General features: G+C 45.7%; 1 protein-coding gene across 1 annotated transcript in view; it reads right to left on the reverse strand.

Annotated features, from left to right (window-relative positions):
* Positions 1–15,143, reverse strand: part of SGPL1 (sphingosine-1-phosphate lyase 1) — a 32,924-nt gene that overhangs the window by 4,946 nt on the left and 12,835 nt on the right. The window contains exons 4-11 of the mRNA XM_066555078.1: positions 13,409–13,556; positions 12,037–12,116; positions 10,571–10,699; positions 3,445–3,533; positions 2,652–2,757; positions 2,130–2,228; positions 1,242–1,391; positions 50–288 (exon numbers count right to left, since the gene is read on the reverse strand). Coding sequence (XP_066411175.1) covers positions 50–288; positions 1,242–1,391; positions 2,130–2,228; positions 2,652–2,757; positions 3,445–3,533; positions 10,571–10,699; positions 12,037–12,116; positions 13,409–13,556 — 1,040 coding nt within the window. The remainder of the gene's footprint in view (positions 1–49; positions 289–1,241; positions 1,392–2,129; positions 2,229–2,651; positions 2,758–3,444; positions 3,534–10,570; positions 10,700–12,036; positions 12,117–13,408; positions 13,557–15,143) is intronic.

Below are 15,143 nucleotides of genomic sequence, written 5' to 3' on the forward strand. Positions count from 1 at the left end.
AACCAAAAGCAGTTTGGGAGGAGGGGTCCAGCAGGATCCAAACCCTTACTCTGACTCCAGGAAACGAGCTGTTTTAATGATCCTCTTCGTGGCCTCAACGTAGCCCGACTCTCCAATGTGCAGCAGGGTTGCCCAACATGCAGCTATGATCCCACCAGGCCTGGAGCCTGCCACAGAGGGGGAGGCATAAATTCCTCCTTGCCAGTCAGGGGCTACGAAGAACTGGTACTTCCTGTACTCCTTGTCACTGTAGAGCACCACCGAGGAGCCCTTGGGAGCGTAGCCATACTGCAAGGGGCACAGAAAGGGTTAGAAAGCAGCAAGAGGGCACAGGAACGCATCCAGGTCCTCACCAAGATCCCATTTACTGATGTGCTGGAGAGCAGAAGGCTCTGCAGAGGGCTTGGGACAGGTTGGATCCATGGGCAGAGGTTCAGCAAGGCAAAGTGCAAGGTCCTGTCCTTGGGTCACAGCAAGCCCCTGCAGCTCCAGGCTGGAGCAGAGGGGCTGGAAAACTGGAAAGGCCCTTGGGGTGCTGGTGACAGTGGCTGTACATGAGCCACCATGTGCCCATGTGGCAATGGCACCTGGCCTGGATCAGGAATAGTGTGACCAGCAGGATCAGGGCAGTGATTGTCCCTCTGTGCTGGGGGCCCTTGAGGGCTGTGTCCAGTTCTGGGCCCTCCCAGCCAGAGAGCCCTGGAGGGGCTGGAGCGTGTCCAGGGAAGGGAACGGAGCTGGAGCCCCAGGAGGGGCTGAGGGAGCTGGAAAGGGGCTCAGCCTGGAGCAAAGGAGGTTCAGGGGGGATCTTGTGGCTCTGCACAACTCCCTGCCAGGAGGGGACAGCCAGGGGGGGTCAGGTTCTGCTCAGAGAAAACAAGTGACAGGACAAGAGGAAACAGCTTCAAGTTGTGCCAGGGGAGGTTAAGGTTGGAAATCAGGAGAAGTTTCTTTGTGGAAGGGGAAAAAGGGGCTGTCAGGGTTGAAGGGGCTGCCCAGGAAGGTGGTGGAGTCTCCATGCCTGGAGGTGTTCATGGAATGACTGGATGTGTCACTCAGTGCTCTGCTCTGGTTGATAAGGTGGGGACTTTGGCACATTGCACAAAGCACATGAACAGAGCAGCCCCTATCCCTGCACCTCAGTGCTCCTCCACACACTGGGGAAGAAATGCCTGAAGGCCAGGATGGCAAACAGGAATCACAGCTCAAAACTGAAAGCCCTGGAAGACCCTTGTCCTCACCTTGTGGGTGTCAGCAGAAATGCTGGTCACACCTTCCACACGGAAGTCAAAGGGACGCTTGAGGGGGAACCCTGCCTTGTCCATGAAAGCAATGAGGAATCCACCCAGGCAGGCATCCACGTGGAAGGGGATTTTGTACTTCACTGCAAGCTGTGTGGGAACAAGAGATCAAAATGATGTGGCTGGAGCAGCCAAACTCCAGTCACCAAAACATATTTGGTATTTCACAGTCAAAGGTTCACTGAACCCTTTGAGAACATCACACCACTCTCAAGTTGTGGAGGACAGGAGATGTGGAAGGGCTGGCTGTTTGTGAGATGCCTTCTCCTGCCTTCCACACACAAGAAAAACAATTGGCAAACACAGCAAGCTACTAAAATGCCACAAGGAATGTGACAACATTGTCTGAAAAGAGTATGCACAATAAAATAAAAGGGTGTGAGCCAAATGAACAGAATGTCAGAGGCCCTGGCTGGTCACATACAAAATAAATAACTGGAGCACAGAGAGGAAAGAAATCAAGAGGTGTGTTCAGAAAATAAGATCCCAGCCCTTTGACTCCTTCTCCCTCAGCAGCAATTTTGCTACAACCAGCAGGCCATAAATCAAAGCCTTTTCACCAGGTGAGCCATTTAGGTGTTCTTTCCTTTCAGGTAGCAAAGAATGAGCACTTCTGGTTGGTCTCACAGTGACACACTCCCCCTCAGTCCCAACTGCATCCTACATACCCTGCTGCTGGCAAACAGCTCATTTGAGGACAGTAATACCTTTCCAGCCAGTGGGATCCCCCCACCAAATTCACTGCTCAGCATCCTGGAACCCCTCCACCCTTCTTGTGCTGGTTTTACTGCTACAACACACAGGTTCTTACAGGTAGGGGTACCCTACCTCTGCCACCTCTTCAATGGGGTCCATAATTCCATGTGGGAACTGGGGAGCAGAACAGACCAGCATGGCTGTGTTCCTTGAGATGGCTCTCCTCATTGCCTGAAGATTTAAAGAGAGAAGATGCTCACATTCCATTTTACCAAGTGCCATCCTGCCAAAAAAGATAAAGAGTGAGAACATGCAGAGTTCAAGGCATACAAGAGTACAGAGAGGAAAGCAATGAGCTACAACCACTCATCCACTGGGAAATGCCATCATATTTTTGTTCACCTTTCTCTGAAATCTGGGGCTATTTAAGAAATACATAAATTACCTGAGTCTAAATGAAGCCCACAGGACAAAGGGATAACATCCAGTTATTTCAAATACAACTCCATCTGCAATGACACTTACTCATGCTGGTTTTGTTTCCACAAAGCATTCCTGCCTCTTTATCCACTGACTCGATACCTGGACAGGCAGATTTCTTGCCTAGCAGCTGTGCAATGTTAATTTCCTCACAGAGAGAGACTAAAGTGATACCTGAACATCCACTTCCATAGCCTTGGTCAGAGGTATTTGGATCAGCTTCATCCCAAAGTAGTGTGCTGCCTTGTCAAAGGCAGCGTGGGCACTCACTGGGACCAACCTGTAGAAGGAACAGATCAAATGAATGCAACATTTGCTGTCTCCCATCTCCAGTGGCAGTGGCTGAACAGCCTCAATTAACCCTGTTTTCTGAGGCCTCACATCATTATCAGAACCTTAAATGCTAGAGAGGGAAGAAAAGAACCACCAGTGTTTTGTTTCCTTTAACATTTTCCCCTCAAAGCAATTAACCAGAGGAATATTTCCCATGCACCATCAAGAAAAGAGACAGCACATTAGAGACAGCAAATCCTCTATTAGCAGTGTAATGATTAGCACAATTCCTCATTTGAGCTCCAACCAGCCCAACTCTCAAGCCTCAGAGTTTTCACACTAAGCCTTCTTTGATGTGAATAAATCAAAACCCTTGAATACTTCAAAGGGCCTGACAATCTCTGCTGGAGAGCAGAGCTGATCCAAGCAGGCTGTCTGGAGCAGCAGACAGGTATTGCCAAAATACAGCTGCCCCAGCAACATCTGTGCCCCCCAGGCCGCTTGCTTTAAAATTTCTGTGCTTTTGAACTCTTCTTTTCACCCAGGTTTCTCTCCTGCAGACAGAGATGGACAAGGAAGAGATGGCTATGAGCTATGAAAGGAAGGATTATTGAGGTCCAGCACCATCTCAGCTCAAGGGGAGAGTAAATCCCACAAGCCCCCCAAAGGAAAAAGCTGTGGTGGCACCACTCACATTTCTGGCTGCTTGATGCCTCTCTCATAAGCCAGGTCTCTGTATGCCTTGCAGGCCATCAGGATGCTCTCAGTGCCCCCAGATGTCATCTGTCACCAGAAAAGAAGTAAACAGGAAAAGTAACAATGGGTGTTGCAGGAGGGAAAAGCAAAAAGAGGATGCAGAACAGCATTTCTTGACTCTGCTTCAAAGTGCACAGGACAACTCAGGGCTTAAAGGGCAGCAGAAGCCACTGAACAGCAGGAGGCAGCTTTCTGACACTCAGCTTGAAAATGCACATTTAAATGCTGAATCCTCCGTTTAAATGGGATGAGGGAAAGGGAAAACAAACAAAAAGTATAGAATTCCAGAGCCCAGCAGGAGGGAACCACATTGCACAGTCACCTCACCTCATAAAACTCCTGGTACTTAAGCTCTTGATTACCTGGGGATTGTTTATCTGCATTACAGATTAATTATGCCACGTACACAGAAACAAAGTTGACTCTGTGTTAAGTCAGCTGCAGTCCAGCAGGGTTTATTAGGTCTGGAGCAGTGCCACACTGAGGCACAGAGTCAGCTCAGGGTTGGCAGCACTCCTCAGCTACAAAACCCTCCCAGAACCTGGAATGCTGCAGGACTTGGAACTCTCCCACCTCCTCTGCTGAGACCAGCCTAGCTCTGCTCAACACCAGAGCTTCTAAGCCCTCAGGGACACAAGGAATTTTACACCAGGAGGAATTTGTGCATTCCTCTCCCCAGCCAGTGCAGTCAGTACCCACACCACCCACTAAAGCTGCTGTCCCAACCCTCTTCACCCTGACCACAGGGTTTGCATCAGGAGGTGGAGGAGAGGAAGGCACACACAGGTTTACTATTGCATACTTAACTCAAGAGCTGCTGCAAATACACAAATTAAACACTTCACAGGAAGGAATTCCTCAAGTGGAAGGTCCCTTGTAGGTCAGCTTCTATGAGTTCTGGCATGCAGGGGACACTGGGTACAACCTTCCCCAGTAAAATTTTAACCTGGGAAAATGTGAGGTTGGTTTTTCAAGCAGCCTGAAGGACCGACTTATTGGGGGAGCCAAAAACTGAGGATATGGAATAGCTGGGACAGTTATACAGAGGTTCACATAAATGAGGAATCAAAATTTACTTATACTGCTTATGGGGGGGCTAATTTTGCTCCTCAGACCTCCTGAACCAACTGCAACTTCCCCTTTTAACCTCCTCCCCCTCAAAAATAAACATAAAAAGGAGCCAATCACATTTGTATGCCTTATGACATTTAGGTTTTCCTTAGGTTTTCCCCTGCTGACATGGCTGCAAACCCTGGAAATGCCAAGTGTGACTGTGTGACAATGACTAAACATGAAGTACAGAGATAAGGAACAAAGTTCAGAGCCTGCCAGGATTTGTTCCTGCCACAATCCAAGCCAGCAGCAGCTGCTGCCACAGGCAGTGTAGAAGCAACTGTCACACCACAGACAATTCCTGCTTTTTGGGGGAAGTTTAAAAGCAACAGCTGTCAGAGATAAAACCTAAAAGAGCTTCTCACTGGATAAAGACATCTCTGCATTAATTGTGGAGCAAATGGATGGCAGCAGGAACAATGTTTGAAGTGTTTTATGGGCTGTGCCACTCACTTCTCAACACCCTTTATGAATAAAGATCTGTCAGGTTGTGATTACCTTTGGGGAAAAAATAAAACCAGCTGGTGAGAGACTGCCTTCCTACTGGGTGAGAGAAGAGGAATGGGATTATTGCATACTTGCACCTATCCTTGCAACACTGCTTAGGATAATGATTGTGAAAACTTTGCTAGGAAGGACGTGGGGATCTTGGGATTAATGTTACTGAACACCTGCTCCTTGTTGGGCAGCATTCCCTATGCTCACCTAGATAACCTGCTCTTGAAAAAGCAGCCTCTGTACAGTCTTATTCCCATTTCAATCCTAACACCAAAACACCAACATCTTGCCTTCATATGTAACAAGCCTTTCCTCAAAGTCTGCCTTTATCCCCTGCATGGGAATGCTGAGCCACACACAGTTTTTGGTAGGTCAGAGCCAACACTTGTCAGCAGCCAGTCACGTGCAGGGTAAGGAAGAGCATCCAGGATGAATCTTCTCCCAGACACCCAGACTGGCAGATGACCACACAGAAAGCTTGTTCAGACAGCTGAAAATCCACCCAAAAAAGCTGAATTTCAGCCAGCTCAGCTTTCTAAATTGGCCCACAATCAGCACATCCTGAGTCTCCAGCACGGCGAAGTGCTTGAGTCTGGAACAGCACCTTCAGCCCAGCACAGCTGCAACACCAAAATCCTCTTGTGCTCCACATGGATGATACCTGTGCATGGAGGCTGCTCCTTTACAGGAGGCTTTGTCAGCTCAGCCACTGACAGCAAACTCGTTCTGCTGCAGCCAGAGCCTGAATCACTGTCACAGGATCCAACTTCCCCAGTGCCTGAGGCGCCCGGCCAAGGCGCGGTGATTCAGCACCCGCCCAGGGCTCACACACATTCTCCTCTCCCTCAATGAAGCCCACAGGCTTTTCCGTGCCATGGGAAAAGGAGCTGGAAAAAGGCATTGTTTAGGCAGCTCTGCAGCCCTGCACTATCTTCAAAGGCAAGGCAAAGTGTGGAGGAAAAAGGAAAGTAAACAGACATTTTGTGTCCTTGATTTATTTGTTGTTTTGCGAATGGGAGGGGAGAGGAGAGAGCAGAGGGAATAAATATCCCTCCTGCTTTCCAAACTCAGTGTATCACTTCCATTGCTCCCTCCCTCCAAATCCCAGTGCTCTGGAACCTCAACATTACAACAGCAATAAGAGATACGATCCCTATTCCAAGGATTCCTTTGGCCGTGTCACTGCCAAACTGTCAGACATTAAAGAACCACTTTGGTTCATGGTCTCTGAAGTTTTGCTTCCAATTTCACCTAAAAACACGTCCATTCAGACCCTGGAGACAAAGCTAACCAGGAGTTTCACTGAGCTGAACCACCCCCTGAATTAAAAAAAAAAAAAAAAGCAAACAACAATTTATATAACAGAGTAAAAACCACACCACAATCCTCTGCATGGTCATAACATTGTGGCAGCCTCCCATAAAACCCCTGGAAACCTGCAGGTTGTAAATTCCACAACTTGTATCTCTCAAGGTGACCTGCTCATCATTACAGACAAAATCTGACAGTTCTGCACAGTTTAAGCCCCCCTCAAGACATATCACTCACATCTTCCTACTTCAAATGTGCAGCCAAAGTTTGGAAGCCACAGAATTCAGGGAGAAGAGACAAAATGGGTTTCTACAGGAAGCTTAGGCTTGCATCTGGTGATTTTGCCTTCTCTCTCCTGTCCTCAGCTGTAGGGTAAGTGGAAGAAGAATTCCCAGAGAGATCCACATCAAATATTCACATGTCTCACACACACAGAGAATTTTTCCCTACACTTCAAAGCTGCCCTTTCTTTATAAAGTTCAAAAAGCTACTTAAAAACAAAAATACTGCAGCTTGCATAAAAGTGCTGATTTCTCCCCAAATTACAGGGGAAATCCACACAGCTAATACTGCAAAAACAAAGCACCTTGTGAACATGAACACATGAGACAAGAACAAACTCCCCTGTTCCTCTTCTATGTGCTGAGCTTAATTAGTCCTTCCAAATCATTGCAGGAATGTGATTAGAATCTTCCAGGCGCCCCTACTCACTGATCCCTGTCTCTGCTCTTGCAGAACACAATTAAAGTAAGAACAATAGTAGTAATTAGTGAGAAATAGGAAACATCCATCCATTGCTGAAAATGATTACTTTTAAAACTGCTTAAAAACTTGAAGCATCTCCCAGAGCAAATTTAAGACAAAGGCATGCTGAACCTCCCCAACCACCAGGGCACTGTTAGAGCTTTTATGCCCATGTCAACAAAGGAGAGTTACAGCCCACATGGCTCAGCTAAAGGCAAAATAACACAAGCTGCTTGTCTGATTTAATGTTCAGAAGTGTAAATAAGACAGTGTTTTATGAAACACACCAAAAAGATTCAAAGAGGAAGCTCCCCAGAGATCCCACTGAGGGAAATGTCCACATGACAGAGGGCAGGACCACACAGAGATCCCAGGCTGCTGAAAAGCTTGGGAACAGCATGGATGTGTCACTGGGCAGCTTCTCCCAGGCTGAGCAGCAGTGTTACTGCCACAAAATGCTGTTCTGCAATGTGCTATGGAAATCAAGCACAAAGGAAGTGAAACTGCCTCACTGAGAAGTCCAGACAGAAACTTTTTGGAGCTTTCCATGCAGCACAGATGCAGACACCCTCTCCAGAAACACCAGCAAGTTCCACTGCCTTCAGGGACCACCAACAAATTGGCCAAGCAGTCCCTGCTTCTAAATCAGGTTAGGAAATCCAGTGGACAAGGACCAGGCACTACAACACTCTGCCTCTCAGAGGTGGCAGGGAGGGAGTTTAGGGGGGAAAAAAGCAGCTGTTCTAAATTTCAACACTGCAAAAGTTTAATCAAGTAAACCCAGAGGCCTTCTCAGTAGAATGAGCCAGCAGACCCTCTTGAACAGATTAGTTTAAAAATAAAGATAACTCAGAGCATTGCACCTCTCCTGGTTTGGCATTAAAACCTCTCTGCTTTACAGTCTCACCAGTTCTAGAAGTGTAACTGCAGCACTGAGGCAGCAGCTGCAGCAGGGCTTTCCCAAGACAGAAAGCAAATAATCAGTTTGAAAAAAAATCCTCTTTTTAATTGAGTTTGCAACTGTCCAAGCCTCCAGAAATTATTCTGAAATGTTAATTCAGTTCTGGGGAGAAGAAAAGAAAAGAAGAGAAGTCTTTGAGCCCAGCTACTTAAAGAGCATGTGACCTCCATATACCCACCCACATCTCTCCATCAGTGATCAGCAATTCTGGAGGTCACAGCCATATTTTCTGAAAAATCCCTTGCCCCAGGATTTTTCTCCTGAGAAGCCTCAGAGAAAAAGGAAAACAAATTCTTATCTCATTTGCTTCTCCTGTGTTGTGCTCATGTGGAATGTGTTTGGAGATTGTTTCATTGGATTCTGCTGGGGCCAAGCTGTGCTGGGACTCTGGAAAGAGTCACAAGTTTTCATTATTATCTTTTAGCATTCTAAGTATCCTTTCTGTATTCTTTAGTATATTTTACTATAGCATTCTTTAATATAATAAAGTATCTTAAAATACTGCCAATGGGGCTGTTCAAGCAGCTGGGACAGAACCCCAGAGCAGGCTGTGCCCTTTCTTTGCTGTGTGGCACCATCCTCAGAAGTGAGAGCACAGAAGGAAAAGCAGGATTCCCCAGAGTATATTCATGCAGGTCTCACTTGGGCTGTGCAGTTTTTTACCAGCTCTCACCTTCTCTTAGGCAATCCCACTTTTCCATTTCAGGGGGAGAGCACCCAAGGCCAAGGCTGACACCTTTGCATCGTGTTTAACATAACAAAACCCCAAGGTTCCCCGTGCAGGCTTCAGCAAGCAAAGTTCCCCAAGCACCCACCAGGGGCACAAAGCTCTCTGCCTGCTGGGCCAGCTGATGTCCCAACTGCTGACAGAAACCAGTCCCAGCAGCTGCATCCCCAGCCTTGCCCCACTCCAGGGATAATCTCAGCTCTGCAAGCCAGGAAGCAGCTGAGGTGAGGTGAAATGGTTTTTGTAAGCAAAGACACACGTTCCTCCTCTAAAGCTTGTGAAAAATGCATATTTTATGATTGGCTTTTCACAAATATTCAAATGAATATTATATGTGTTGTGTTAGAAAGTGATGCTGTATAAATTTTCTTAAGTAGTGTGTTAAATATAGTTTTAGGTTATAACATAAGGTTAAAATAGAAACTATGTATGTGGGATATTTTTTTAAGAAAGGAATGAGATAGCAGCCACAGGACACCCAAATCTTTCAGAGAAAGAGAATTTATTGCTCCATTATCGAGTTCTTCCTGCCTCACTCAGCCAGGAGGACCTATCAGGATTCAGAGGAAGAAGCTGACACTGCCCAGACAGAATCCTGGGTTTGAATGGAATTTATGCATCATGGATGAGGTGTATGAATATGCAACAGGCTGTTGCTTTTAAGGGTTAATCCTCTGTTAACATGGGTCCTTTTTGGGGCTTATTTTGCCCAGAAAAGGCACCTGGACTGTCTATAACTCTTTGTTTTTATTGTCTCATATTGTCCTAAATCTTAATTGTCCAAATTTTTATTACTCTAATTATATTGCTATTTTTATAACCATTTTATTACTATTCAACTTTTAAAATTCTAAAAACAAGTGACTGGCATTTTTCACAAACTAAAGGTGGTACAAGGAACACAGTCCTGAGAAGAAAAGTCAGGTCAGAGGGTGTCACCTCCTCCTCTCAACACAATCACATCTTGCACTCCCACACAGCTGAGCTCATCTTCAATCCCACTGGGAGTCTGATCCCAACTACACCTTGAACAAAGCTACTCCAGTACTCAACTTCTCACCACAAGCAACCCTCCAGCTGACAGGGAGAGCCCACTCAAGGCCAGTTCAGCTCATAAACTCTTGTGTCAACACTGCCCTCCGTCAGCTTCAGAACACACATTTGGACTCTTGCTGGGAATTTTATCAAGACTGTACAACTGGTTAGCACAGGAAGGCCACATGAGCCTGGAAATGCAGCTTTCCAGCTGGACAGCTGACAATCCATGCCATGCCTGCTTGTTGGTGGGTAGCCAGGCAGCCAGCTGGCCTTGCCCTGGAGCTCAGCAATCTGGCAGGCTCACACATCTCCAGCTCAGAGAGTAAAACTGAGGGGAGCCTCTCAGAGTGACACTTCTCTGTTCACAGCTCCCCACTGACACCCAGCCAGGCTGCATTACACCAGTTCTCCTTTCCAACTGCCATCAAGCCTGTGTCACTTAAGAGGGGGGGGAAAAAAAGCTGAAGTAAATGGTCAACAGTTTAGAAAACTGTTTCTCTGAGTGAAATTGTCTGTCTCAAGAAGAGGAATTAAGCAACCTCCACAGAGCTGGCATGGAATACACCAGAATGAGCTTACCCTCATGCTCATCTGGAGAGCACAAGGTGCATTTGCACTTATCAAAGCAAAAAATACACAAAAATGTTCAGGAGGCAAAGACAGGTTACTTACAGCACCACAAGATTTGGGGCCCCCATGGAAGAGCGTGCAGGCAATCCTCACTACCTCTGCTTCCATCTTCCTCAGACCAGGGAATATATCTGGATGGAGAGGATTACTCCAGGCAAACTCTTCATACACCTTCAGAAAACAAAGAGAGAAAAGTTAAGACTTGCAGCTGAGGCTTTAAGAACTCCCCATGTGCACTCTAGAAGCAAATTAGCTGCATTTTGCCCTAAAAATATTACATGACTTAACTGCTCCTGCAAGTAAATGCCACAAGCTGGGAAGCTGAGGAGTAAAATAAAGAAAAAAAATAAATGTTTTTCTAAGGCATTCAGACCCCTGCAGTGGATTCTACAGCACAGCAGTATCTCTTGTTGTAAGAACAGATCTAATAATTTTGCTGTTTTTAAAGAACACATCCTGCAATTGCTTTACACAAATCAGGAAAAAAAGTGACTTAGCAGAACTTGTTCTCAAGTTTACTGTTAAGAGGGGGTTCTGGAGCAGGCAGTAAAGCACAAATGCCCACCCACACCACAAGGAAAGTGGCTGTGGAAACCAGTATTTCTGCTCATTCCACAACTGTGGACTCAGAGGATAAAAGGCTGGAACAGGCCAGCCCCAGCCTCCTGCAGTCCAGATCAAAAAGCAACTGCAGGAATGTTAAATAAAATACAGCAAAACAAACCAGTGAATAATCAGCACAAACAAAGGGAATGTTTCCACAAAGTGATCCAAGCCGAGGCCCCTCCAGAAAGGCTGCTCTGAGCTTTGTTTCTCCAAAAGTGGAACAGAAAATGTCAACATGAGGAAGAAAAGAGCAATAGGAACCACCAAACAGAGCCTGCTACAAAAACTGTTCCCAGGAACAAGAGGGCCAGACTTCCCTTTCTAGCAAAACAACTCTGGAAGGAGATGTACTTGAAAACAAACCTTGAGGCTGTTTAGGTTATTTTCCAGCCTTCTCAAAGGGAGGAGTTCCTGAGCAGGTAAACAGACATCACAGAAACACCACTGAAGCATGCCAGTGCTCCATTGTCTAAGTGCTCCACTGCACTTGGACACTGTGACAGTGATTCAGTGCTCCACTGCTCAAAAAACCATTTCCCAAAACTTCTCTTTTGCTCAAACCAAGAGGAGTTTAGTTTTGCTCCAAACAGTGAAAAGTTTCGTTTTGCTCAAAACAGTAAAAGCTCAAAACAGTGAAAGCTGTTCCAGTAGCAGTTTCCAGTTCACCTGTAATTACTAATTGTTTTCTCACTCAACACCTCATCTGATTAGATCCCAGTTATCTCTATAAGGTGCTCTCACAGGGACAGTTACCTGGCTAGAGTCACAGTGCCCAAATTGCCACTAATTCCCCTTCCCAGACTTAAGTTTTAGATCTTCCCTATTTACTCTGGGATGCTGGAACAGCTCTGAGGGGCCTCTGGTCACCCTGAAGATGCAAAGTTGGCCTGCTTGCACCTTACCTTGACCAGCAGGTGGGTGAGTTTCTCTTCACCACTGTACACAGTCCCTGAGACTTTGCCATCCTGCCAGCGTACATCTCCTGCAAGACAGGGAAAGGCACACTGCTCACAAACTCAGCCATTCCCAACCAGGGTGGAAAAGCACATGGAAAACCCCCTCAGTTCCACAGAGCAGGACTCGGCTTTTGAGACTTCCCTGAGTTTTGTGGCCCAGGGAGAGCTGTGTGTGAAGCTGAGCCCCTGGCACTGTGTGAAGTTAGCAAACAGCAAGTCAATGATGACTGAAGAGTCAGCACATAACCAACATGTAGCTGGAGCAAGCAGTTATATTAATAAATAATCCACTTAATCCCCAGCAGTCTCCCCAAACTGCTGTTCAACCAACTGGACACTCAATTAAAGCCACTTTCAAAGAGCACCCACCACCACAGTAAGCTGGGAAGAGATGGAAAAGCCAAGTTTGTAGTGCTAAAATCCACAGTGCTGGCACCTCAATTAAATTTCACCTAAACTGGGACTTCCAGGCAACTTCCAAAGGGGTGGGGGGCAAAAATGGGGGGGGAGGACTTTAGGAAAAAAAAAATGAACCCAGTGAAGGAAGGAAATAAAAATTTAAGAGAAAACACAGACAGAAACAACATTAGCAATACACAGCAGTAGAAAAGAAGGAAGTTGTTCCAGGATACTGCATAATGAAATTGTGTGTTTCTGAATTTGGAGCAGATGCACTGTTCTAGCAGAAAATTCAAGGCATTCCTCAAATTTGGGACAGGAGCAGGGCAGTTGTATCTTCTCCCCTGAACAGGAAGTCACCCAGATTTGCTCATTAGGAGTAAGAGGCACACAGATCAGGGGGAACATGTTTACATGAGAGAGGCAACTCAGATGAAGTGTCAGACACTGCTTGGGTGGGCTCAAGCCAGGAGAACATCATCATCACTCTTCCTTAAAAGGCTTTTTAAAGGCACAAACCATTGTCTCTCTTAACTGAGGTCACAGTCTTGGAAATTCCCTAACAATCCTACTTGGAAATTGCTTTTTTTTTTTTTTTTGATTGTGAGTATTTTCTGTGGCTTCACATTTCTGGTAAAACCAAACATCAAGGCAGCTGCTCAGAAATGCAATCCAAAAAGAGAACTTCCTCCATATTTCTCCTCTCCTCAGCTCTCCCATCTGCCTAGAATTCTGGTAGAAGGAACAGAATTTCAATGTAAAGCATTAAAATTCATGAATCTCAGTCACATCCAGAAGAAAAACAGACAACAACTTGCAAGGGGACAAAATATTTAAGCTGAAATCATGAGTAGGAGTCCCTGAGATTCATTTAAGAGAGGAAGTGTCATGTGTGGTGTCTGCTGCAGTACAGACTCACCTTTTGAGCTGTACTCTTTCATCTTCTGCAGCACTTCAGGCTGGCTCATGCCTTGTTCTGGCAGTGCTTTGATATATTCCCTTTCATCTTTCAGGAAGGATAAACTGGAAGTGACATCATTCAAGGCTTCATCAATCTTCTTTTGAATCTAAAAAGCAAGAAAAAAGCCTATCAAACTATGGCACTGGTCAAATTCTGAATAATTGTTGAGTGTGTGCAGGACAGGACCTGCTGCCTGTAACTGTGGTGCTGATGGAGCAGACAGGAACTGCTCCACTGGGAGCTTTGATCCCTTTCCTTAGTGTTTGAGAAAATAAATCTCAAGGAAAAAACCTGCATTTTTATCCAGCAAACCTTTTCAAGTCACAGTTTTTAATTTGTAGTGGTCTTCAGGAGCATTGGTTTGTACTTTGCCTCCTCTACCCTCACACACAGGGTTTAGAAACTCACAAAAATGGAGACATAATAAAGAAATCTCACTAAAGAATCAATCAAGATTTTCTTTCTTCCCACCCACACCCTGCACTCAGGAAACCCCAGACTTCTCCCAACACATTCCAAAATCAAGATCCTTCTTCCAGGCAACACAGGTGCTGGGATAGTGACTTTTGGACATTGGAATGCCTCAAAGCCAAGGCCTCTTGTGAGCACCTGATAAGTTATCAGGTATCAACCTAGGAACGAGCAGGAAGAGGACACAGATATGACACAGCAGGAGTGCTCTGGTACAGGGGAGCAGGGCCAGCCCTGGGAAGGGAAGTCTGGACACAACAGGGATTGTATAAAGTGTCCTTTTCTAACAGACAGGCAAGGAACAAGCAGAGAATTTGCGTGATCAAGGACTACTCAGGTTAGGAGGTGAAAGCTGGGGCACTTAGCAGGTCAGGGAGGGGATTTAGTCCCTTCCAGAGGGAATGTGGGAGAAACTCCTTCTGTCTCTACAGGAAAAGAAAAAAAATCCTCTGTGTCACAGTCACATTTGCTGAAAAATCTGAAAAATCCCAGGATTTTCTCCTGGGAAGCAGAGAAGCCTCAGAGAAAAAGGAAAACAAATTCTTATCTCATTTGCTTCTCCTGTGTTGTGCTCATATGTGGAATGTGTTTGGAGATTGTTTCATGTGAACTGTTTTGGCTTATTGGCCAATCAGTGCCAAGCTGTGTCAGGACTCTGGAAAGAGTCACAAGTTTTCATTGTTATCTTTTTAGCCTTCTATATTCTTTAGTATAGTTTAGTATTCTTTAATATAATATAGTATCATAAAATAATAAATTAGCCTTCTGAGAGCATGGAGTCAGACCCATCATTGCTCCCTTCATCTGGGAACCCCACAAATACAATTTCTCTGTGCTACTCTTTGGATAAAGTTGCCTGGAAGAGATGTGAACCCTGGAATCAAGGTGTAAATACACCAGCCCAGCAAGCAGCAGGAAGTGCAATCGAGTGCGATACCGTGGTTTACGAGGTGAAATAAACCCAGCTGTGCATTTCTTCAGCCCCAGTCCTTAACCTGCTAAAACATGCTGACACTTGTGGTTTCAAGTTTTTATGAGGGAAAAAAAAAAGAAAACAACAAAACAAAAAACACCACCGAAAAAAAACCCCCAAAACAACAACAACAAAAATACCCCACAAAATCCCCCCAAAAAAACCCCAAAACAAAGCAAAAACCCAAACAAACAAAAACCAAACACCAACTCCCAAACACTAAAGGTCCTGGGTCATTTTAATGATTAC

This window comes from Molothrus aeneus, chromosome 8 (assembly GCF_037042795.1).
Source record: "Molothrus aeneus isolate 106 chromosome 8, BPBGC_Maene_1.0, whole genome shotgun sequence".
Lineage (NCBI taxonomy): Eukaryota > Metazoa > Chordata > Aves > Passeriformes > Icteridae > Molothrus > Molothrus aeneus.